The 25746-nt window shown below is 33.5% G+C and overlaps 3 protein-coding genes across 4 annotated transcripts; 2 read left to right on the top strand and 1 right to left on the bottom strand.

Annotated features, from left to right (window-relative positions):
• The first annotated feature begins 5011 nt into the window (after window positions 1-5011).
• Window positions 5012-5770, top strand: LOC108195337 (uncharacterized). The gene has a single exon (XM_017362297.2). It carries the CDS (start codon window positions 5084-5086, stop codon window positions 5564-5566), a length of 483 nt encoding a protein of 160 aa, XP_017217786.2. The 5' UTR covers window positions 5012-5083; the 3' UTR covers window positions 5567-5770.
• Window positions 5771-9817: 4047 nt separating this feature from the next.
• LOC108193750 (uncharacterized) lies at window positions 9818-14994 on the bottom strand. 2 transcript variants are annotated; one of them, XM_017360561.2, is made up of 12 exons: window positions 14858-14994; window positions 14571-14646; window positions 13688-13760; window positions 13064-13147; window positions 12826-12942; window positions 11980-12387; window positions 11337-11737; window positions 11135-11234; window positions 10970-11029; window positions 10809-10895; window positions 10444-10575; window positions 9818-10357 (listed from the first exon to the last, which is right to left on the bottom strand). In XM_017360561.2, exons 2-12 carry the CDS (start codon window positions 14642-14644, stop codon window positions 10061-10063), a joined length of 1833 nt encoding a protein of 610 aa, XP_017216050.1. In that variant the 5' UTR covers window positions 14645-14646; window positions 14858-14994; the 3' UTR covers window positions 9818-10060. The 2 variants fall into 2 exon arrangements, with proteins under 2 accessions (XP_017216050.1, XP_017216051.1); XM_017360562.2 differs by having other exon boundaries at window positions 14743-14875.
• A 7116-nt stretch (window positions 14995-22110) lies between these two features.
• Window positions 22111-25482, top strand: LOC108196722 (BTB/POZ domain-containing protein At3g50780). The gene is made up of 2 exons (XM_017364133.2): window positions 22111-23271; window positions 24122-25482. Exons 1-2 carry the CDS (start codon window positions 22636-22638, stop codon window positions 25067-25069), a joined length of 1584 nt encoding a protein of 527 aa, XP_017219622.1. The 5' UTR covers window positions 22111-22635; the 3' UTR covers window positions 25070-25482.
• The last annotated feature ends 264 nt before the right edge of the window (window positions 25483-25746 follow it).

Below are 25746 nucleotides of genomic sequence, written 5' to 3'. Positions count from 1 at the left end.
TTGTTGATTTGTTTTGAGATTTTAATTTTACATTTGGGCATGTTATATAAGCAGGTGGAACATGGACTAAAAAATATGAAATGACATCACTTCTTTGAAAAACTGATGTCTAAACTACAGAAAGACAATGGATTTAAAAGTAACCTGATGTAAAAAAACACTATAGACATCAACCGATATAAAGAGATGATGTAAAAGAAAACTATAGACATCAACTGAAATAAAGAACTGATGTGAAAGACGAACATAGACATCGTCCAATTTAAACAGATGATGTGAAACAAAGTAATTTACATCGGTTAGTTTAGGGAACTGATGTTAAAAATGAATATTACATCAGTTCCACTGCAAATGTGTTCATTTTTCTCTTGTGCGTCTCATGTTTAAGATCATATTCAGCCTCTATTATTACCATATTTCATATTAGAATCATGTAAAAAAAGATGATTTTCAATGCATAGACATCTGGTTCTTTAATAGAACTGCTGTGAAAGGTGGTCCTAGACATCGGTCATAAACCGATGTCTAAGACCCCTACCTTTTACATCACATGCGAAGACATCGGTCCTGTTTTCAATAGACATCGGTTTTTAGCCGATGTCTAAGCCCTTTTTTGTAGTAGTGCTGCAAATTTGTAATATTGTAGTATCTACATATTTTTTGGTTTAGTTTTGCACTATGTTACTAATTTCATCATGAAGTTGCATAATAAGTGATTATGCATTTGATTTGTTTGTTTTGGCTATCGGAGATTCTTGTTTTTAACGTGTCCTTCCAGTTTCTAACAGATTAGTATCTTGGAACATCTGTGATAACTATTGTCAAGTTTATATTTTGCGTAACAGGTGTATTCTTTTTCAAATGTTAATGCAGGTAGGAGGCAAAGTAGCTGTTTGATTGAAAGCCCGTGGGTTTTTAATTTGCCGAAGAAGAGTCCAGTATTTGTGAATTTGGACGATAACTTTGTGACAGAAAAGTCAGACGTAGTTGTGGGTTATAGGAGGTCCTCGAAGAGAGCAATACAAAAGCAAACAGACGTTAAATCTTCTTAAGAAGAGCTGATGAATTCCTGTGGATTAGATGTTCGCAATGAAAGGGTGCACGACTCTAATTTGGATAATATGAATTGTTCTGGATTATTGTATATTTGTTTGTGCGCGAATCTGCACAAGTTCTGTAATTGTCACGCAACATGTGTTCCTTTTTTTTAATGATTATTAAGTTCATTGTCAAAGTACTGCGTTTACTAGACTAAGCAGAACCCTGTTACCTATTAAAAAATAAGCAAAACTGTTTCCTATTCATCACTATGCAGAACATGTCCTGCACACAATTAGTCGATGTAGGAATATCTGGAGAAACCTTTTCAACGTAACAGAAACTGCAGAACTTACACGAATCTTCTTTCTTATTAGACATTAGACACCAGTTATGTTAAACAAAAGAAAGTGCTCCATTAGTTATATTTATTGCCTGCTAAGGATCAAAGAAAGAAAAGATGAAAAGGAAAAGAGAAGAAACAACGAATGCAGGACTTTTTTTTTCTTCCCATAATCCAGTAAACACTCGAGCAGTTGTAACCGCCGCGTGATTCAAGCAACAAGCAGGCAGTTATGCATCCCTATCTGTGTAAAAAAATAAAGCAAAATATACCTTTTAAAAATTAAATCAAAAAACCTATTAGCCATTGGATCTAAATCAAAATGGAGGGCCTGGATTGGGACTCCAAGACTCCAACAAATTATAGGACTCCAAATAACTTTCCTCTATATGAATATATATATATATAATTATATATCATTCGTATTATCGATCCTAATATTTTTCTATGAATCAGATCGAGTCGATTTTTATTTTAATATACTCAATTTAGATCGAATTTTTTAGGAAATTTGAAAACACATATTGTTCGGTTTAGTTTTACTTAGTCCTATCCACGTATTGTATGGATTTATAATTAAAAATACTATTTTTAGTAATATATAGAAACAGAAAAATAAATTTTTAAATAATGTCATGGTTGATCCCGTTTTAAAACTAAATTCTAAAAATATTTCTGAAAAATCAAAAAAATAAAAATATCATCAAAAAATAGAAAATAAAAAATGATGTCAACTGCATGTAAGATAATAAAAAATATGTCAGCTGCATGAGAGATTTGGACTCGTAAGAAAGGAAAACTTCGGGTTCTTTTTCAGTATTTACCTTTTGTTGAGATTAAGTACCCCGGATGATGTCTCTTTTTGTTGAAAAAATAAAATGCGTCGGTGTATATTGTTCATGAATTTTTTGGATACCAAATGGCTGCAGAAGGATACTATTTAAGTGGAATTTAAGGTTGTGCGGGCTCCTTCTATTTATGTCCATCGTTATCATACTCATGACTGCCGCTCTGCTCAAATCATCTGAATCGGGAACGCTCGTTAATTATTACTACCTCCATCCCAAATTAGATGTTCTCGTTGACTTTGTGCACGTAACTTTAGGTGCATTGACCGTCTACTTCCGAAATTTATTTTTTTGTTTTTTCTTTTATAAATGAAAATTTCATATTTTAATTTTTATTTGCAAAAATATAATTTTAAAAATAAGTCACGTATCTATGCGGTCAATGAACCTTAAATTGTGTGCCCAAAATCAACGGGACCATCTAATTTGGGATGAAGGGAGTACATATCTTTTAGGATCTCCAAGCTTCTTCGTTTAGACTTGATTTGGGGAGGATGAGAAAAAAACTTGTTCTAAGCAACTCTTAATTGCTCCTTAAATTACCAACAGTCTCTTGTTTCTTTCTCCTCAAAATTAAGAAGCACTACATAACTCTTAACTTAATTTTGCACAATAAAATATTTTTTTACTTCAATTCACTTCCACCTTTCCCTCTAATTTTGTTTTATTGTGTAGCCCAATATTAAAAAATATGAAATAAAGAAGAGATATAGAGAGAGTATTGGTGTAGTTTACGCTCTTAAATTTGTACTAAGCTATTAAGAGTCACATTGTTTATATTATATTTAAGAGCCAATTAAGAGGCTCTTGGAGATGCTCTTAGTAGTAATATAAAATCGGTTTTTCTAGTGTGTGCTCATGGACACATGCTAAGCACTAAATTCTATAGATTTTGGGCATTTTGATTGGCTCTTGTTTCCTGATGATGGTGGACCTCCTGCAAATGCAACAACCACACCAATCAAAATGTTCCAAACCTATAGAATTTAGTGTTTAGGATGTGCACATGGACACACACTAGAAAAACCCACATAAAATTTAAAACATAAATCCACATCTTACTAGTAACATAAAATTCAAAATGCTTGACCTCAATTAATAGGAGGTTGATTTGAGAAAAAATCGACTTATCAAAATATTTTCTATTTTTGATATATATATTTTTCAAAAATATGGTCATAGTCTTGAAAGAAAAATAAACCTTTTTCAGTATCAAAATAATTTAAAAAAAGTTTTAAATTCTGATTTGATATTTATTAAGGTAAGTATTTTTTATTTTTGATATAATGAAAAAGGTAGTTTTGAAATTTTATTCCAATATATCTGAAACTACAAAGGTACTTTTTATGCTTCCAATATGCCGGAAACTTTTTTATTTTTGATATTTTTTATCTAAAAATTCCAGAAAATTAGAAAAATTGAACAAAGCTGTTTAAAATTCGGCACCTATACGCCCCTCGCTTCTACCGTATACGAGTATATTGATGATTGATGTGTGTTGTGTAGAAAATTTTAATTACTAATCCAATAATCAGAATGATGCAAATACTCCTTCTGTCTCTTTTACATGACCATTTTGACTTTTGACCAGTCAAATTGAATATATTTTGACCGAAATTTGTATGTACTAGATAATTGAGAAAAATAATAAAAATTATATCATTAGATAGTGTATTTTGTCTATTTTAATATGTAATTTTTAAATTTCCAAAATAATGTATAGATAATTTGTAATGTTTAATCAAAAATTAGTCAATTTGACTCTTCGAAAAACAAAATGGACGTGTAAAAAGGGACGCATGCAGTACTTGATAACTTGAGAGTTAGAGAGTGAAAACCCTGGAACAGGAATCAACGTAAAGTGATATATTTACAGCCTGTCACCATCTTATTGACAGGTTGGCAAATCGCCCAATTCAATTCCCAACAAAAGCGGGAAGACAATACGCATTTAAGGTTTAGACGAAAGAGGTAAGCCGTAAGCATATGCAAATTTATATATTTTGAGTTAAATAATAATCAAATCTGCGCATCCGCAAAATAATTTTACTAATAAATTTTTCTAGAAAATAAATTTTGTATTATCTGAACAAAGATACTATGTAATAAGTTAATTTGCTACTCAGAATTTTTATTTTGATAAAGAGAAAACAAGTATCCGAAAAGTATTTAGAATTTTGAACTATAAATAATAAATTTAAATCTAAGTAAATTACATCATATAAATTTAAATTTAAACAACTGCTCTCATGACATCCTAGATTCTACATTTCCCCCTTATTGCGGTGGGTAACAGTTATTCGTATCGTTTTAATAAAAAATCGAGAAGTACTTATAAAAAATTAGGATTTATAGGACCGTTTGGATTAATTTGAAAGAAGCGACTTCTTGCTTAAATTAAAAAAGTGGAGTAGAAGTGAGAAGTAAATGAGTTAATAAAGTTTTTGGAAAAAAAAGTAGAAACTCTGATAGAGAAACTAGCATTCTCAACTTCTTAAAAATAATTCTACATATTTACACAAACGAGTGAAGAAAAAGAGAAGCTAGAAGTAGAAGCTATATTCAATACTGTAAACAATTTATTCAATGAAAAAGTATATGAAAAAATTGTTCGAAATTTAAAAAGAAAACAATAAATTACTTACCATATTTACTAACCATACATGAATTTCAAATATGCAATGCAATGCAACTTTTAACGTGGAAGAGATGGAGCATTATTTTACTACACAGCCAGCTGTTTCATGTCACGTTAAAAGATCTCCCTTCTATATAAACACCATCTTCCCCACCTCCCACTACATATTCCCACCTCTCAAACAATACTTACACCTTCCAATCTATACACACAATAATGGGTATTTGCAGCTCCTGCGAGTCCACCTCAGTGGCCACAGCCAAACTCATTTTACAAGACGGAAATTTACAAGAATACCCTTACCCCGTCAAAGTATCACACGTCTTGCAGAAGCACCCATCTTCTTTTATTTGTAACTCTGATGATATGGACTTCGACGACGTCGCTCAGCCCATTCCTGACGATCACGACCTCGTTCCTGGTCAACTGTACTTCGCTCTTCCGTTGACTCGGTTGCGCAGGCCGCTTCAGGCGGAGGAAATGGCGGCATTGGCTGTTAAAGCCAGTTCTGCATTGTCTAAAAGTGGCGGCGAAAAATGCGGGTGTCGCCGGAAAAATGTGATTTCCGGTGGCGCTAAGAGTGCTGGGAAGTCGTCGTCTCGCCGGGTGGCGGATGGCGGTGGCGTTGGGGTGAGAAACGGCGGGGGGAGAAGTAGTAGGAGGAATTTTACGGCAGCATTGAGCGCTATTCCTGAATAGGCTGAGGAGGGTATTTTTGTAAATAGCATCATGTATTAGGGTAATGTCTTTAGTCTAGATTTTAGCGATTTATTAAAATCTCGTTCCATTCCGGTCATCGGTTAAAATCTCATCGTCGAAACGACACATTTAATTGATGGTTTGAATCGCGGTGGTCCTATTAATACTCCGGCGTTGACTTTTTGAATCCAGCTATATTCGTTATGTTTAAGTCTCTTATCACGTTAATTATTCGCCTCTGATTTAGTTGGAATATTTGTTGCAGCGTGTTAAATTATAAAGTTGGATTAGCTTAAACGGGAAGTTAATCAATTTACCATCACTCCATCACAATTAGCAAATGTCGCTTTCTTAAAAATTGGACATCAAATTTGGAATTTTCGTATTTTCGCTAAGGAAGTAAGTAGATCCTGTTAAAAATGGTAATAACGCGTGATAACGAAAATCAGGGTGTGTGTTCGGTTTTTCAAATTTAAATCAGGGAATGTGTTCGGTTTATCAAATTTAATTAATCTACTTTCCCTGTTAAGCATTGTTTATCATCTATCCCGTATATACTGGAGTAATATCTATTTCGAACTATCAATGTCCTGAATCCAAATTTATCTATTCAATTCGTAAATAAAGGATTTTTTTTGATCACATGCACGTACGATTTTGAACAAGTTGAAATTTGGTAATGTGCACATTGCGCTCATTGTTTTGTGATCGTGAATTTTAAAACGATAATAATAAGCGCATAGATTATCAGTCACAATTTTTCATTGAAAACATAAAGATCAATATCAACTGCTTTCGAATGTCAATATCAACACACCAAATTAAGAATAAGTGATGATCCCGCCATCTTGAATGCGTGACAGTCACAGGGATATTTTAAGCCATTAAGGTGGCTCTATAGTCTACTTGTCCGTAGGTCCAGCCATAACATACAAATATACAATACAAAGTCACAGAGCTGGAAATATGTAATTTATTTATGGGAAGAACTCATATCTCGGTGAATTGTATATATATCTGGGAGAGAGAACTCATCGTATATATAAAATTCTAATATAATATACTTTATATTTATTTTTTTCTAGATAAAAACATTATTTGAATTTATATATATTTTTCAAAAAATAAATCATAAAATTATATTTAATAAAATTATTAAATAATATAAAAAAATTATATAAAAATGAATGGAAAGGAGAGATAATTCGGTAGATAGAATTTTTAATATGAATTCTAGTGATATTTAAACGATAGAAACAAGGAAATGGAATCTTCACTTTCTAATTCTGAAGCAGTACTTTTACAGATTTATTCAATTTGATTAGTGTACAGGGAATACCTTAAGATATCATCTTTCCACATTTAAGTATTTTTATATTATTTTACGATTTGATCATGTACCGGAAAGATCTTAAGATATCATCATCTGGAGATTAGCGAGATTCGAGGGACCAATTGGCTTTTAAAATATATTTTATTGAGATTACAAAAGTATTTTTTAAGATATAATACAAGTAATTTTCAAGATAAATACATCTGTTTATATAAACAATTTATACTAAATAAAATATTTTTTGATTTATAAATTAAAAAGTATAGCCAAATTTTTATAATACCCCCTCCGTCTACTGGTTTTCACCATGTCGAATTGATTAAATTTTGACTAAACATTACAATTATTTATTCATTATATATAGAATTTGAAAATTGCATATTAAAATAAACTAAATGCACTTTTTAATGATATAATTTTTATTATTTTTCTAATTATATGATAAATATAAAACGGGTCGGAGTAATTAAAATCATGCTATTTGGGGTTTAATATTAGCTTAGAGACTAATTGATGCTTATCTATTGGTGTAGAGATTCATCTTAGGATTCCTAGACGAGCCAATGGGAGGGAATTAATACACAGCAGATAAGAATGAAGAAGAACAAGACAGAGGGGAGTTGGAGCTTGGAGGTGGGTAGGTGGTGAGTTTGGGGACCATAATAATAATGCAACTAAATCTGGATTTATTTGGAGTATACAACTCTTTAACAGCTGTTTTCCTCACGTCTACCTATGCTCACTACGTACATTTGTTTGTTGTCGCAGGGGATCGATGGTGAGCCTGTAATAATCATTAGACGACTACTACGAAATGGAGGTCGCCATACATTGGAGCTGTTTGGACCATGTCCTTAACTTAGCGGAGCCATGCACACCATATCTCATGTCACCACCATAGTACAAATATACTTGCTGTTGTACGCAACGCAATATTAGTCGTTCAATAGCAGTGTGTATTGATGATGGGTAGATATTGGCTCACTTGCTTCGTGTGAGTTGAGCTGTCAAATTCTCACACTCAATTTTCAAGTCCAACTAAAAACGGAGGTGTTCAAACTACTAAACCGTGTTTTTTAAACGCAAGGAGATTAATATGGATCACACTAAATTATTATATGAACAAGTATGACTGGATTCGACTCTAACTCATCCCGAGAATTATTATAATAGATACTCCCTCCGTCTCTTAATACTTTTCCCATTTATACTTTTCACATTTGCCAACACACATTTTTAATCATTAATATTTTTAGTTTTGTATTAGTATTAAATATAAAAATTTCACTGTATTAAAGTACTTATAAATACGAATCTAACAAGATCACTCATGACTATATTTGGTCATATGAATTATGCGTAAATTAGTAATTTGTCTCATGTCGTGAACAGTTCCAACATCCCAAATGGGAAAAGTAAAAAGAATCAGAGAGAGTATTAATTTATAAGGTATTTAAGTCTGTATTGTCAAAAAAAATTATATGAAGACATGGTACCTCAGACCTTTAACTCACACAAGTATGACTGCAGAAATGTACAATGAAATTATAGGGGTGATTGTTCAGTATTATATGTTTTAGATGAATATTCCAGCATAAAAATATATTTAATCAAATAAATTAAACTAAATGCCACAATTTCTTGAAAATGGACATGTGAACTGTGAAGGCTAACGCCAATTACTCTCTTTATGGGAGGATTGGCACACATTTTAAAATTTATATAAAATAAAATTTTACAAATTATATTTTATAAAAATCTTAAATACGTATCAAACAACATATGAAAATTATATAAAAATTAATAGGACCAACGGGCATACACAAATTAGGTAAATTAGGTAAATAACTATACGTCTATACCTTTCGGGGTAAGTTGGTAAGCACTTGCTAGTCGGCTGACTGAGCAATTATTCGAGAATTTCAGCAATTAGTCGATTACCAACACGATAAATTTACTTTCCGAGCAAACAGTTTTATCATTTGTATTCGTACTATATTCGTCTGTCTCCTTTATCACACGGGGTGAAGAATCGAACAAAAAGAACTCATAATGCAACAAAGTCCCAATTATTTTCAAAGTGGAATCGGTGATAATGCTGAATTGCTCATCCATCACTCTCAACTTCACAGATATGTCTGCTTTTGGTTTTTAACTTGCAGTACTACATAACACTATTTCATCACAAAGCGTGCTTGCGATGTTCACTTGATTGAAAAGATAGAGATTCCCTCTGCTTAGAGTCCGCCAATATGCGGGTCTCTTGGCGGGCTACTATGTTCGGAGTATTAATGTGCTAGTAGCTTAATCGGATTTAAGTGTTTAATATAAAAATGAATAAATAAAATATGCGGGTCTCACCTCGTATAATTGTTTTACTCCATTCAGGCTGCATGCTGTCTTAACTCTTTATTTTATTCGGTAATAATTTTTAACATCAATTTGATCCACATATATGTATCAACTTATTCACACGAATGGCTGAAAGTTTTATCCATACTTTTCATTTTTGGTTTCTCATATTTAAACTTTAAAGTCCGTTTTGTTAATGCAAAGCTTACCAAAGAAACGATTATTCCATGTACAACGTACCGATTCACAATCATTAGAATTATTTGGTGATTCCATATACCCTTACTATTCCAAAACAATAGCCGTTTTAAAATTTTACACATTTTATCGTGAAAAAAACATATTTGTATATATATTATATTTCAATTTTTCTTTTGAATAAGAATATATTAAATTTTAATTTTAATTTTTTTTTGAAAAATAATATATATGTATGTTTATGGATCTGGCCTCAGGGCAGTGGCCCTCGACCTTAATTTTGTTCAGTGCCTCAGCTGTGACAGAAATAAGGCCCTGCAGTGTGTTTTACACCCACAATTTACACGTTCAAGATGAGCAGCAGCAGCTATGCATAAAAAACAAGTTCAATTGTCTTTTCTCACAGTTGTTTGTAATATAGAATGATGAACCAATACAATTATACAAGAAATAAAAGCTCTATCATGAAAAATCATACCTTCTGAAAGCATGTTTCTCATGCAACTATGATACATAATACATATCTATTGCATTTTGTACAAAACCCTTATAATCATACATAACACTGCCACTAAACTTGTAAAAATTGTACCTGTGCACAGAAAAGGACTTCACCAGCTCTTTGAAATAAGATACCTAAAATTAAAATTGCAAGGAATCCATTCAATGAGTTTACGGGACTTGGATGTTTGACACTTTTTTAGGTTCTTCCTCGCAGACTCTGGTAATGACTTGTGGATCATGTCCATTACACTAGCTGAACATAAACTTGAATCCTTAGCAAAAGATTCCACAAGCTTCGGTAAGAGGACTTTATGGTCTTTCCTAATGCCAATGGTAGCTCGAAGATACTCTTCCTTCGCAGTTTCAAGCTCTTCCAGCACTCTCTTTGAAGTGTAAACACGAATCTGAAATATGAGAGCGGTAATTAAATTAAAAAGTCAGATAATATTTGATGACAAAGAACACATATAGCATCACATTAAGAACACACCGGTGGATCAGAATGACTTCCCGCACAAAGAGCAAAGTGCAGTAAGGGCTGTTGATGCTCGATTGAGTATGCCTGACGTTTATCTCCTGCTTTGAGTTTTGATCTTGAAGATAGTAACAAACGAGGAAGCCACTGTCAGTCCAAGAAAAACATCATCAGTAACACAACAAACATGAAACTGCCAAATTTGTGGAAATTATAACTAATTTCACCAAATAAAGCTTAGGAGCTCAGTTAGTATCTTAGATTTTGCTGATCAAAAGAGTGACCATGCGATCCATAAATTAATACCAAAATACAAATAACATATTCAATCAATAACGTGCAGATATTTGTGCTGACAGATAAAAACGCATGCAAGATACCTGTCCAGGCCGAGACATCCTGCATCCCAGAATAGTACTTTGTATGAGGTCTGCACTTATTATCTGATTCCCAATGTTGTAAGCAGCCTGAGCCAACCAAAGAGTAAAATGCTGATTAATATAAGTTACTTTTTCTCCGAAGGAAATAAAATTTTAACTACCTTCTGCAGGAGAAGGAGTCTTTTAACATTGTTTTGTGGAATTCCATATGTCAAGTATGCCTGTACAAAAAAAAACAAAAAACAATATAGTAAATATTTATTGCATTCTTGAACTGAAGACTGAAAGGAGAAATCGCACTGGTTATGTGCTTATGGAGAACATACATGCATCACCATAGCATTGTGCACATTTATCCAGAAAGATAGCTTCTCTTCATGGTTCATTTTCCTGGGGTCTATTTCTACTAGTTGAGAAATCAGTGACCTACAAGAATACATCATTAGGAAGAAGGTATTAGCAGGAAACTAGATATTAATATTATGTTGCAGTTTCTTATACTAAGAACTGATAGTTCAGAACAATTACCTGTACTTTTGTAGAAGGTGCTCAACATCAATCAATTTTTTTGTATCTCTACATATATGCTGCACCTCAACCATTGTGCTGTAAGGTCCGCTAAATTCCTTTGGGCCTTGAATATGAAATGGGTTATCCAACCTCTCATCGGATGATAGATATTTCCTTAGCCCAGGACTCCACATTTCAGAATGATCACTTGGTGAAAATGCACTTGTAGATGATAATGATGACGTTGGTGATGATAGCCGATGATTAGCAAGAGGCGGGTCAGAAAGTTTGTAATATATATCACAAACACATTTGATCATGTCCTCCGAAAGCTTATTTGGTGTCTCGGGCATGTGATCGGCAATAGGAGTGCCGAGATACTCTGCCAGACTAATTAAATTTGCATTATTCTGTGCGTACTGCAATAAATCCCCCAAAATATCAAGTCATTAGACACATCCAATTCATTCTTTTTTATACTACAAATTTTGATGATAAAAAGGTATACTGTTAGTGTTTAGCATTGCATTTTTATTGGAACAAATAAAAAAGAATCATATTGGCATCTAGAAATTTCACATTGCTCATGAATGTGGCCAGTTATTTATTAACAAAAGATTCTACTGTGTGGAAGTTTAAAGATGTGGCAAAACAGACTTACCTTCACCATGGAAGAAGGCTGGGAATAACACGCATGTACACCTCTTCCCAAAGGCCCTGCTGCTAGAGAAGTAGTTGAATATTGAGATAGTGATGATTGACAACGAAGCACGCCAGGATCTACTAGTCCCTCTTCTTCACATACATTGATAGGCGGATTAACGAACTGCCTATCAGCTTGAGTGTTGCAAGCTTTCCTTCCTGATGTACTATCAGCTACAGATCTTTGAAGAAAATTTTCATTCGTTGAAGTGACGGGGGATTTTACTGTTTCAACCTTAGTAGATGGAGAGATAGTGGGGATTTGATGTGGATCAAATGCTTTCCGGTATAGAGAGAGAAGATATTGTTCCAAATGCATAACTTCAAGCTCTAACTCTGAGATGTCTTTTATCAGTTCAGTCGTCGGCTAAGATCACAAAAAGGTAAATTTAAATTACAATGCAACTATAGAATCAAAGTCAATGAAATATATTGTTCTGGGTGGTGATCCATAATTTTTATTGATTGTCCGGGATTTGTGTATCGTATAATAAAAGGTTGCTTAAAGGGAAGACACATTTTTTCGACAGTAGGGAAATAAGAAGAAAAACTGAAAAAGTATAAGAAGTATGTTGAGCTTGATAGCAATATGTCACAAATTTATGAAATGTATCACAAAGAATATTTGTGGTACTAATACTGCATTAGCATAAAGAACTAAAGGAAGGTTGGCAAATGGCAGAGCAAAGAACACTGGAAAAGCCAAGAAGTCTCACATTTGTTTTAAGATGACTCTTAACTCTTCATAAGAACGATATTTAAATTGGACTTCATGCTTGATAGATGATAACAGAAAAATGGGTACCTTAGGCAATGGTATCTCATTTTTTGAATCATGGGATACAGGCATGCCACCAAGCGTCTTTTCTAGCACACCACGGACTGCAACTTGGTCCTGTAATCTTTTTTCAAGTTGCAGTATCTGCGTAGAAGTTGAAGCAACAGCATTATGAAAAAATTTATAACTGATTTTGAAGATGTTTTCTGCCAATCATCAACAATATCTTCTCTCTTAAAAAAAATACATGTTTTTAGTTTTGTACCTCTTGCCTCAATGTATTCTGAACATGAGGACTGGAAGACGATTTTTCATTGCTACTTGTGCAGCCTTCTAAGTGCCCATTATCCTGGTAACATAAGATCTCAATGTTTTAAATACACTGGGAATTTTAAAAAAAGATGCATGCAGTTTTGATAGTTGCAACAACCAAAACAAGATAACTAGAAAAGAAGGTAAGCAACAATGTAATGTTGTTTTCAAAGGTTTACTTGATTTCTCACAAAATGAGAACTGAAAGAGAATGGTGTGGTATGCATGTTGAGATGTTGTTGTGCTTTCCACTACAGGTTTTACTCAATTACACAAATACATGCATGTAGCAATTTTACTAATTATAGTGAGCTTTACTGTTGTAATGGAGATATTATACAATCATGTTTAATACTAACAAGTCCAAAACTCCAAGGATACCTTGAAAACTTTTACTTATGTTTGTCTTGGTAACTGACTTTTGTGAAGAAGTGCACAAAGAGATATCTGAGATGTTCTTATATCTGTGCTTATATAAATATTGAGAGAAAACACTAGTTCGTGTTCTGTTCTCTAAATGAGGCAACAAATTTTGCAATATGGAAAATTGAAAGCTTAAGAGCATAAATACTCGTACCAATTTCGGGCACTCCACTGCTTTGCAGAGATGATCTAGGTTATCCTCATCCAGGCTTATCTTACCGGGAATGCTGTACAGCATAAACATTGTCAACGACAATAAACTAGAGAAGTTGAGGTAAGATTTGCGTACATCTTAACCTTTTTAGACCGACTCTACAAACAAACAATAGACTATCTATAAATTCTTCCAAATTAGGTAAAGAATAGAAACCCGACGTCTAAATTTCTGGTTAACCTGAATCATTCCTACCTCTAAGATATTTCAAAACTTCAACCATGGACGAAATACATAACATAGCCAGCCCACAGGCCACAGTTAGAGCCATCACACACCACATGTCCGAATTATATATAATTCCAGACTTCACATAATTAACAAACATCAGTACGCTTTTCACATAAGCCCCTCCTTAACTTGGTTCCGAGTAAAAGAAAGAATATCGAACTTCTGAATAGTTGCAAGTTATGATTCATTAAATCAGGGGTAATGAGAATGTCAAACTAATATGGTACTTTTCACGGTGTTGATAGTCAAAGAACACTTCCTTTTCCTAGTTACGAATCTATTGTTATTGGCTTATTGCTAACTTACACAATACATGATGCACCTTCAAATAGCAGCAGCTTCCCTTTATACAGGGGGGCTTAAGCCCGCCCAAAAATTAAATTTTTTAATATATATGACCATTGACCAGGTATATGACATTGAGAGCTCTCAAAGGCCGGAATTTTTATTCCCTATGTTAATTAAGCCCCCGTTTATAAATTCCTGGATCCGCCACGGCCTCTTAACAGTTTAGTTGCAATGCCAAGATACCATTAGCTATTATACGAAGCTCTAAAATATAAATTATGGAGGCAAATTATAGTGAGCTTACCTTTGAGAAGGCTTGTGTACAGAAATCACTCCCACTCCAAGCATGCTATATTTGCCGCGCTTTTCTGTTGCCATTACTGCAGATCAAATCCCAAAATCCCTATGATTAATATGTATAAGACAAACCTCACAAACTCAAAGGTGTATATAAGAAGAAAGAAAATGACACTTGCCACAGACACTCTTTGCTTAGCTTGATGAATTCAATGACTATGTTTATAATGAAGAACATGAAGTTTGACACAAGAGAGCTCAAGTAAAGCACAAATATGACCAAGAAATGATCACCTTTTTGATGAGTGGGCCTCTTCTGTTGAAAGTAGCATACCAAATTTGTGGACTTTGGGCGTATGAAAGTCTCCTACTCTGAGTGTGACCCGCAAAATTGTCAAATACTTGAAAACTTGATGTATTTTTAATCTTTAAGTAAAAGGAAAGTTTAGTTGAGGTAAAGTTATAGTAAAAGAGACAGGGGAGAAAGATGAGGATTTAGATGGCTAGATGCATGGTAGGTAATATAGGTGAGCTTAAATGCTGAAGAATAATCCTCCGCAGCTATAATTACAAGAATAGTAGCCACGGGGAGTTCATTCCGCAGGTGAGGTTGGAAAGCCGGTGGATATTGGTGAACTTCCTGTCAACTTCGTCTTGTACTGCTTACACCAAGTATATATACGTCAAACTTTTTCAAAAACCTTGCAATCTCATTCTCTGTCTTAATCATCCTAATCCGAAAATAATAAATAATCAATTCAACTACCGATTTAGGATTTATAAAAAATATTTTGTATGAATTATGAAATTTTAATTAAATTGAAATGTAATTAACAAATAGGTGAATTTTTTTAAAGGATTAATATGGATTTTTAGACAGTGGTTAGCCGAGCAATAAATAAATAATATGATTGATTTATTTTTGAAAAAAATATCTAAATATGTACTATTTTATGAACATGTATTTGTTTCTGCGCAGAAAATGGCAAGCTTATTTATACCTAGAAAAAATATGTTTACATTTTCTTAAAAATATTTATACTTACCTTTAAAATAAAATCGTTCGAACAGACAATTGTAAACTTTATAGACATAATAATTATTGCAATATGCAAGGTCGGTTTGAAAATATTATCCTTAGATCGAACTAATTCGACGACTCGACATTGTGGAAGATACAAACAACATATATATTCTTCAGGGTTGAGGCCTCACGAGGTTTAGTATTGGCATTATCTGTATTTTTTATATGTTTTCTCCAAGTTTAGGCCATAATTTTCCTGATTTATTCCGTAATTTCTACTTTGATTTTCCACTCTAATCTTTGCGTACATAAGAAAATCACGCCACAAGTCGGCGACGAAATATAAAGATATTGCTTAATTTTCTGACACCATGTGACTAATTACCCGTATTTCTTAACATCCATTACCAAGTTAATGGATTTGGAAGTGACCTGGTAAAGTGCCTGTTTTACCCATTTTGTTCAGACTCGATTGTATTTTAGTACAAGAAGCCAAGCTATACCCACATTCTAACAGTCCGTGTATATTGTTTAGTAAAGTTAACGGTAATGATGTGTGTCCAAATAATTGAAAAAGTGATAAACAAACAGTGTAAAATTGGAGAAAAAGCATGCGGAGTGACCTCAAAAGGGATGATATAAAGAAAACAAGAGAAATGGTGGTTATAAAGAACACATTGGATGCCTCAAAGGTAGTGGTGGATTTGGTTCATGGGTTGTTTGCTTTTGTTGCCTTGTTTTCTTTTTGTCACTATCTACTCCTTGTTCTATACATCTATATTATGAACAAATTTAGCATTCATAAAATATGTATAAACTATAAAGATTAAAGATACCTGTGTTGTCCTTTAGTGTCAAAGAGACTAATGTTTGTTACATATTCCTTGATTATTATGATTTCGTTATTTGGACTTGGTGGATCTTGTTAGCCCTTTGAACTTTTACGATACTATTTTGACACAACACTTGCAAGGGTCTGCAAGAGTTTGTTTCGTTTGAAAACACGATAGTTTGTTAGTTCTTCTAAAAGTTCTGAGCTGAATATTTTTATGACAGATAAACATTGTTGAATATTTTATAACTATTTAGCTAGGCAAATACTAGCAACACTGAAACTAACTTATAACGGTAAGTTATCATTTATCGACAAAATTGTGAAAAATATTTATATAAATTTTGTCGAATTTTCTCTCCGTCTCATTTAATTGTATACGTTTAGATAACGAACTTGAAACACAGAACCCGAGCGGCCGGCGAGCGAGTGGTTAGTGACCAATAGCGCCCTAGTTGGTGGCATTCTTTTCTGCGGCTGGCACTCGAGGAACCACGGGGCACTCCATACAGAGCAAACAAGTCTCAGGGATGAGACGCCCGCGCAAGGGCCTCAATTCTCATTAGGAGGTCGAACCAAGAACCTATGGAAGTCGGGGCTACCCCGTCCCTATGAGCAACGCAACAGTGTCCTGAGGGAGGAGTTTAGAGGCCTTATAGTAGCACGGACTTTTTTGCTTTCTAGGTCATGACTTCACTCACTATAAGACTCTCATAAATTATAATTTTATAAATTATTTAATATTTTTTAAATAAAAATATAATATTTAAACTTTTATTTATAAACAAAACATTTCAAAAATAAGTACTCCCTCCGTCCCACCAGGTTCTTTACGTTACTTTTTGGCACGCATTTTAATGCTCCTATAAAATATACTTACATTATATATTTATTTTTAAAAAAAATCCCCAAAAAAAGTTTGACATTTAAACTTTAATTCAAAAAAAGAAAAAATTAAAAATATGTAATAGAACTATACTTTACGAGAGCCTCAAAATGCGTGCAAACAGTGCACGTAAGCATCCTGATGGGACGGAGAGAGTAATAGAATTATATTATATAGAAGTCTTAAAATACATAAGAAAATGTGTAGAAAACTGTATTAAAATAAATGAGCGGGATCGAGAGAGTATTATATTCCGATGAGATTAACTAAATTTTAAAATTATTATTATTATTATTATTCCAATTTATTATAAATAATATATATTATAATCGTCTTATAATAGTACGTATTTTTTATTCTGAATAAAAATTTAAAAATTAATTTTTTTTATAAATAAATTTTAAAATAAATTATAAATATATATTTTAGAGCAGTATTAATGTGACCGCCACCGTCTCGGGTATAAATTTCTATTCATCTGTATCCAAAATTTTTGTTAAGGATTTTCCTGGGTTCGAGATAGTTAATCCAAGTAAACTGGGCTCAAACTAGGACAAGGGACTAGATTGATGCAACTTCTCTTTTCTTTCAATTTCTTTATCGGGCTCAAAATTTTTTGGTTCGCGGCCCATAACTATGGCACTTTCTTCGGTCCACAGTTACTTGTTCTGCCTCTTCTGGTTCTCACGAGTCACGTGTTAGTTTTGGAATAAAATCATTACTTATATAAGCCTATTATTTATTTAAATATATTTATATTATTTGATTTTAAATAAATGAATTGGAACATAAAGCAAAACAATAATCTTAATGTTTTTTAAAGTTGAAAATATTAATAATTAATTGACAATTAAGACAACTTATAAATGATAAATTATATATAAATTTGGATAATCAAAAATATTATTTATGATTAAAAATAAAAATTATGATTTGTATTTCAATACTCCAATACTAATACTGTACTTGTGTGTGGTTTATCGGGCTCAAAAAATATACAGCCATACTCCACTATATTTTAGATTATCACTGCATTAATATATTTTAATGAACTGAAATAAGAATCGTCCTCTTTCCGAAGAATATAAGAAATATAAATAACGGGACATGGTGTTTTAAAATTTTAAAAAACTAGTTGAGAAGCCGCGCGTTGCGGCGGTCTATAAAAATTATATTAATGATTAAATATTAATATTTGTAGAATGCAATAATTTCATGGATGTCTAATGATTAAAAATTAATATTTGTAGGATAAATAAATTTTATATTATAACAATCTTGATGTAATATCAATACTAATATATAAAATTGCAAAATTGGACTATAATTCATGGTGAAAAAATGAAAATAAATTTCGTACATGTAATTAACAATTTAAAGCACGACGAATCTTAATTTTATTTGTGTTTTTTTTAAAGTAATCATGTCCTTACGTTGTCACTTTCCTTCAATTTTTTTGGATTGATTGTGCACAAAAACATTTAACTTAAATTCGTTAGATAGCGATTTATAACTACCTTGCTTGTAACAACTTTTATTTTTTAATACTGTATAAACAACCTTCACTTAAAAGTTGCTTGAACGGAATAGACACATAATGCATGAATAATATTTTCCTGTATACAAAGTAAATCATATAAAAATTAACAAAAACAAACATGTCTGATGAACAAAACAAATATTATAAAAGGATAACCAACAAACATACATCACTATTAGTTAATTTATTGATATCATCCTTTAAAATCATATCAAGACTATATTTTTCTCTTGTGTTTGGATTTGTCGACCCCCACATATCGGTTGCAACAGCCTTTATTTTTTTAATACCGTATAAACAGCCTTCACTTATTGTTCCAGCAAAAGAACGGCGCCACCGAGTTAGAAATTGAGCAAGAAAACTATCACCAGAGAGTGGTAGGGTTGTGGTATTGAGAGAGAGTATGTTGTGTTTAGATGATCCAAAACCCTACAACCTACAGGAGTATTTATAGGTGCAGAAAGACTTGTGTGCTACTCTTTCCCATAATTAAATAATCTGAAATAAAATCATATTAAAACTTTCAAACTGCTATATTCCATAAATAATCTAAAACAATTCCATAAATAATCTTAAAAAAAATCAGATTTTGAAACTTGCTTCAAAATATCCAAAATTAAAAAAGGTAGTTCTAATTTCTGATATTTTTCATCCGAAAATTCCAGAAAATTAGAAAAATAGAATGAAAAAAATTCCAGAAAATTAGAAAAATAGAATGGAGCGATGTGAGAGGCGCCACCTACACGCCCCTCGCTTCTCCTTTATATAAGTATATTGATTGTGACTAGCCAATTAAAGGGACATTGAGTTGATTAATACCATCTCATGTCTTCCTAACAGATGGAATAGATGGTTGATAGAATGTATGAAAATCAATCAAGCAACTTCTAACTTTTGACTGGCTAGGCTAGCATAGCCTTTTGTTTTTCAATTGATAGCACAGTCACATACGCGAGAGGAAATCATTCTACAAGTTATGATCATACACAATGGTCTGCAATAATAGAGAGAGCAAAGCAATGATGAGGACCGGGACCAAAAAAAAGTCACGCTTTTATAATTAGTGAAAGGACCCTTGGCCCTGGTTACCCCAGATCAATAAACGAATTGAAACATAAAGCTGGGCATAGAATATCTCAGACACCGAGTGATCATAAATTTATGTGTTTTATAATCAATGCAATTTTTATTGTTTTCTTTAAGAAGCAATTTTTATTTTTATGAGATAAATATAAGATCGTCTGAATTATATATTCTCAGGTGAAATTTGATAGTGGTGCATTCTTGTTTACTTGAACTGGTTTAGACTCCATGGGGTGCTCCCTGAACTGGTAACTGAAGTATACTATAGGTCCGATTATACTTGCATTCATTATTACTAGTTTCGTGTTAAATTGAAATTTGATTCAACACCTTTGTTCAGATTCAGTTATGTTCGTATAATCGTATCAGTTTAAATTCAATTTTAAATTTAAATTTGATTATACTATCAGTTTGAATCAGCATTCAATTAATAACATTGTAAAGTTGTAAATGACTGAGACCGCCACAGTGCTCTACTGCAGAATTAATAAGCTCCCAAACAAAGGAGTCTGACCCATTTTCAAAATCTATCTTTTGGAAAGGTTTTTTTTTTGATAATTCGATGCCGGGTTCAGCTTTCTCGTATCTCAACTAATTTATACTCATTGAGTATGCCTGTCCACTTACTTGTGAAGTCGAACCTATGATCTTGAGATGGTAAGTCCTTAAATCACGGTCACAAACAACTTGGTGGTAAGTCTCTTAACTCACGGTCACAAACAACCTGTAGCGCTAGCGCTCAATGAATGGATGGATTGAGGGAGTACTTTGCTAATATTATTTGAACCACACTTTGGCTTTGTTGATAATGTGAGCACAGTTTTGAGTCTTTTGACACATCTGAGTATTTGATTTTGATGAAACTTCTGAAAGTAATACTAACAAACAGTTTCCTTGTACTCTCCATCTTTTTAATCGACGCATAGATGGGATGTTGCCACTTGTTGATGGTTAACATGATAAAATTATCTCTGATTCTTTTCCACTTTATAATTAATTTACATTTTTCCTCAAAATTTCAATTTAAGATATATATTACAATTTACAGGAATGTAAATTAAAGTTGCATGCTTGCATTTACATAATGGGTTTGTCTAGTGTGTGCCCATGGGCACATTCTAAGCGCGGAATTTGATATGTTTGGGAGGTTTTAATTGGTGTGGTTGTTGTATTTGCAGGGAGGTCCACCATTATTAAGATATGAGAGCCAATCAAAATCTTCCAAACTTGTAAAATTCCGCGCTTAGCATGTGCCCATGGGCACACACACTAGAAAAACCGTTACATAATCTCTAAAATTTGATCTAACATGGAAACATTAGTAAAAATAATAGGCAACAGCCCAAGAAACAGTAAAAACACACACTGCAAAAGGATGAAAAAGCAACAGAAGAGGAGGGATAGAAAAACAAGAACAGCTCAGAAAGCAACAAACAATATTGAAAGAGAAGCCCAAGACCAAAGTGCATGCCTGTCTCTTATTAATCGCCACCACTGCACTGAAAGAAGAGAATTACACACACACACACACAGAGAATAAAGAATAATACATTTTTATCATTTTGTATTATAAAAATGTATTATTAGCATTGGAAGTTTATTCTTAGCAGTGGCTGTGCATTTAGTTTGGAAAGAAAGAAACTTCAGACTTCACAATGCAGGATCCAGCAATGGCACCTTATATGTGATAAAAAATATTTATTCCATGGTTCGCGAGAAGCTTTTCTCCTGTGACAGATTTAGAAAATGGGTGCATCGTGACCCATCTTTCTTATGTCTTATTTACTAGTCTGCCTTATGCTCAGATTCAATTGTAGTTTTTGTAGTTTGTGTATTGACCCTGGGCTAGTCTTTTTTTAGTGCTTGTTGTTTAGCTGTTTCCCTCAGTGGATTCCTGTTTGTTTAGCTGTGTTTTGATGCTTGTATCAAGTCCTTGCCGCGGGGTATGCCCCTAGATCTTGTTCTCCCTGTTTTCTTATAAAATTTTATTTAGCAAAAAAAAAAAAAAAAAAAAAAAAAAAAAAAATAAAGAATAATACATGCATAGCAAAAAACACAAAATTCCCAGACCCACAATCAAACAAATCAAAAGCAATGTTTAGACACACCAAGTGCTAAAGTCTTTTCCTTTAACTTTTGCCTCACTTGTATTTATGTTTGTCAAGATAAAAACATTATATTTAGATATAAGCTTCATCATTCCACTCTGTATTATCACCCTTCTAGTGGTTCCCTTGATGCTTGACACTTAAGCTCCATATCATCATTTTTGACAGCTACTTGGTGCTGATATTTAAATTCACAAAGTGAAGGAATTTAACAAAACTCTTTATATTTTCAAAGTTGCTGTTCAAGTGTCTTTTCATGCAAAGATTTTCAAGATTCTTGCAGGTATCAGATTGATTTTCTATTTGATGTGTTCTTGTTAGGCATCTTTATATTTATTATATATGTAGTGTTTCTGGAGGAGTTAGGTTTTTGTACCTTATATTATACAATTTTCTTGCCTTATTGTTAAGGAAAGATTGCTTTTTTGGTTAGTTAGAAAGTGTCCAACTAGAGTTTGGTATTAGGTAAGTGTTGTTGTGGTATTGTTTTTGAGTATCAGGGGCAGTGTTTATGTACTTGTTGGAATCCCTTTGGAGATCAGATCTTTGTTTATGTGTTAAAGACCACATGCAGTTTTGATTCTATTACATAGTTAGACATGGCTGAAACTAAACTTACTAAGGTAGAGAAGGGTCCAACAAAGGTTAGAAATGTCCCGATCGCGGTCACCCCGGAAGGTTTCTGGTGCTGTCCTGCTCCGGTTATGTTTCCGAAGGCCCTCAAGACATCAGGTCCCTTGAACAAACCTAAATTAGCCCCTCCAGCACCCAAGAACCCTGTTCCAAAGAAACAGGCTCAAGAAACTGAGAAAAAGCAAGTACCTTTGGTGTCAAGGTCTGAAACTGGTCCTGACGATCAAAGAAAACTTGGTACTGATGAGCCTGTTTTTAGTGCAACGTTGATCCCCGAGAGTGCAACAAAGCCCAAGACTGAAAATGTTCCGAGGAAAGTGTCAATTGAGTTTGGAGAACCTGGTACCAGTGACATTAAGGTAGTCTTGCTTGGGAATCAGGGATTTACCGTGAAGTTAAGTACTCATAAGAGTGTTCTTGTGGAAAGTAGTGGCTATTTTGCTAATAGAATCACAGAACATCAGCCTCTTCTGCCTATTTTGGAAATTGATGATTGCGAAGATGTTGAAATTTATGTGGAAACAGTGGGACTGATGTATTGTAAAGAGATCAAGCAACGATTGATCAAGCAAAGCGTCTCACGTGTTCTACGTATCCTCAAGGTAATATTTAGAACCATGCATGTTATTTCTTTCTCTAGCCATGTTTACTGCAATAAATTTTGTTGATGTTCTGAACTTGTTTCTTTAGGATATTTTTCGGGAGATTATACTGCTTATTATGCTAATCTTCTATGAGTGAAAAAAATTTTCAAGGAATATTAATAGTTTTGTGTTGCACACTGTGTGTAAGATACTTAATTCGTAGTACATATCTATCCGGTCATTCTTTCAAGCAGAAAGTAATGAAAGAAATTCCAGATAATTACTCGCAAGCCACTCTAATGTCCCATGGCTTTCTAATCCAATATTATGTATATATAGTTTTATTTCTTGGCTGAGTCAGTGGTCTACTATTATTATCTTTTCCTTGCGGTGCACCTGAATTACTCTGGAAAACTTTCTTAATCCGATTACCTGATGTTTGTGTTATGTTCGGTGGATGGAATGTTGACTGCAGCATTTTTGGATTAGGAAAAGATTTTAGTAGATAATTCTTTTCTTCAGTGATTGACATTTAGCTTTAGGTGAACAAGATATGAACTTTTTTGTCAAATTTCATATTACAGTTTAATTTTAGCAAGTACCAAAATCTGCCATTCATTGGTCGACGTTTTATTTTTATGAACGCCCTAGGTGTACAGGACCTGGACTCAAGAAGCTCCAAACTCTAACAAATTTCTATGTAGATGGAGGATACCTTTAAAATGTCTTAGTGTGTTACGGTCTGTACAAAATCCAAATATTATTTCTTCCAACATTCTCGTTTAATTTTCAGTCACGTAGAACTCAGTAGACTATTTATTTTGCAATTTTCATCATATGCTCTTATGCAAGCTCTTATATTTAGTAGGTTGCAGAGCAAATGAAGTTCAGCTTCTGCATACAGTCATGTTTAGAATATTTGGAAGCAGTCCCTTGGGTCGGGGAAGAAGAAGAAGAGAAAGTTCTTTCCTCAGTCTTGCATCTTCAAGGAGAAGGAATTGGCATCACCCCAGTTTTGAAACGAGTGTCATCAGGTGTATCAAAACCACCCAAGGATACAATTTCAAATATACTTGAACTAGTGCTCAAAAGCAATGAAGAGAGGGGTCGTCGAGAAATGAAAAACATTGTCCTAAAGCTCCTCAAAGAGAATAATAATCTTCCTACTAGTTCGGACTCAGCTGACATCTGCAATGAAGGAATTTATAATTCCTGCAGAAGCTGCTTAGACTCGTTAATGTCTGTGTTCAGAACGGCTGCTGGACCTGATTTTAGCGAAAAACCAATGAATATTAAAGAACCTGTGGTAAAACAGCTAGCCTTAGAAGCTGATAATCTCTCATGGTTGCTTGAAATACTTATTGACAGACAAGCAGCAGACGAGTTTGCAGTAATATGGGCTAATCAGCTGGAGTTGGCATCACTTCATACAGGTATTCCTATTGTTTCTCGCCACCATGTTAGCTGCATCTCTGCAAGGCTATTTGTTGGCATTGGAAAAGGGGAGCTTTTACCGTTGAAGGACACTCGTCATTTGTTGTTACAAACCTGGTTACAACCTTTGATCAATGATTTTAGCTGGTTGCAACACGGGTGCAGGTCATTTGATAAGAAGGTTGTTGAGGAAGGAATTGGCAGGACGATCCTCACTCTGCCTCTAGAAGACCAGCAGAGTATCTTGCTAGCTTGGTTAGGCAGTTTCTTGAAAACTGGTGACAATTGCCCCAATCTGCAGCGGGCTTTTGAGGTCTGGTGGCGACGATCTTTCATAAGACCCCATGTCGAATCTGCCAATGTCATCCAGTCAGATAGCTGAGTCACATCGGGACAATTTAAAGATATTACGTAATTTATATAAAATGGATAATGTCTGAATTAGCAAAAAAGAAATGAAAGAAGAAAAAGAAGAGGATAGTGTCTGCATTATCTGGAGCATGGAAATCAATAATTATGGATGCATGAAGAGGAATTGATAACAGAAAACATGCTGTCGCGAGGCTATCTGATGAGCTAAGAATGTGTTTTATTTAAATCTTTAAGCAATTATCTGTGTTCCTTAACATGGAATTCTTAAATTTCTGTAGGCTGGAATGCTGATTTGAATACCATAAATTGGTCAAAGAGATGTATACTCTAAACTGTTACTGAGTATTGTTTTACATAAGCTAAGCAGTACTGTACATATTAACTCTGTATTTCTATGCTTTTAGACTGGGATCCTTTTAATTTCGGGTAAGTTGTGTAAGTTAACATCCGAGTTGCAGTTTCCCTGGTGAATCAACTCGCGTTGTTGTCAAGGTAGGGAAAAAAACATGTTTCGACGAATTATGACTTGATTTGAGCAAGCAATCAGCCCTCCTAGAAAAAGATATGAGAAGGGAACTGTTCGCTGTGAGCTCACATCTCTTCTACTTGGTAGTCTTTCTTATTCTACTTAGTTTGATTTCCAAGTCGGTCATTAGTGTGGATGGGTTCTCGCTCAAAGGTATTATG

The sequence above is a fragment of the Daucus carota genome, chromosome 7 (genome assembly GCF_001625215.2).
Source record: "Daucus carota subsp. sativus chromosome 7, DH1 v3.0, whole genome shotgun sequence".
NCBI lineage: Eukaryota > Viridiplantae > Streptophyta > Magnoliopsida > Apiales > Apiaceae > Daucus > Daucus carota.
The sequence above is the reverse complement of the archived record's forward strand: the minus strand, read 5'-3'. Positions and strand labels throughout refer to the sequence as shown.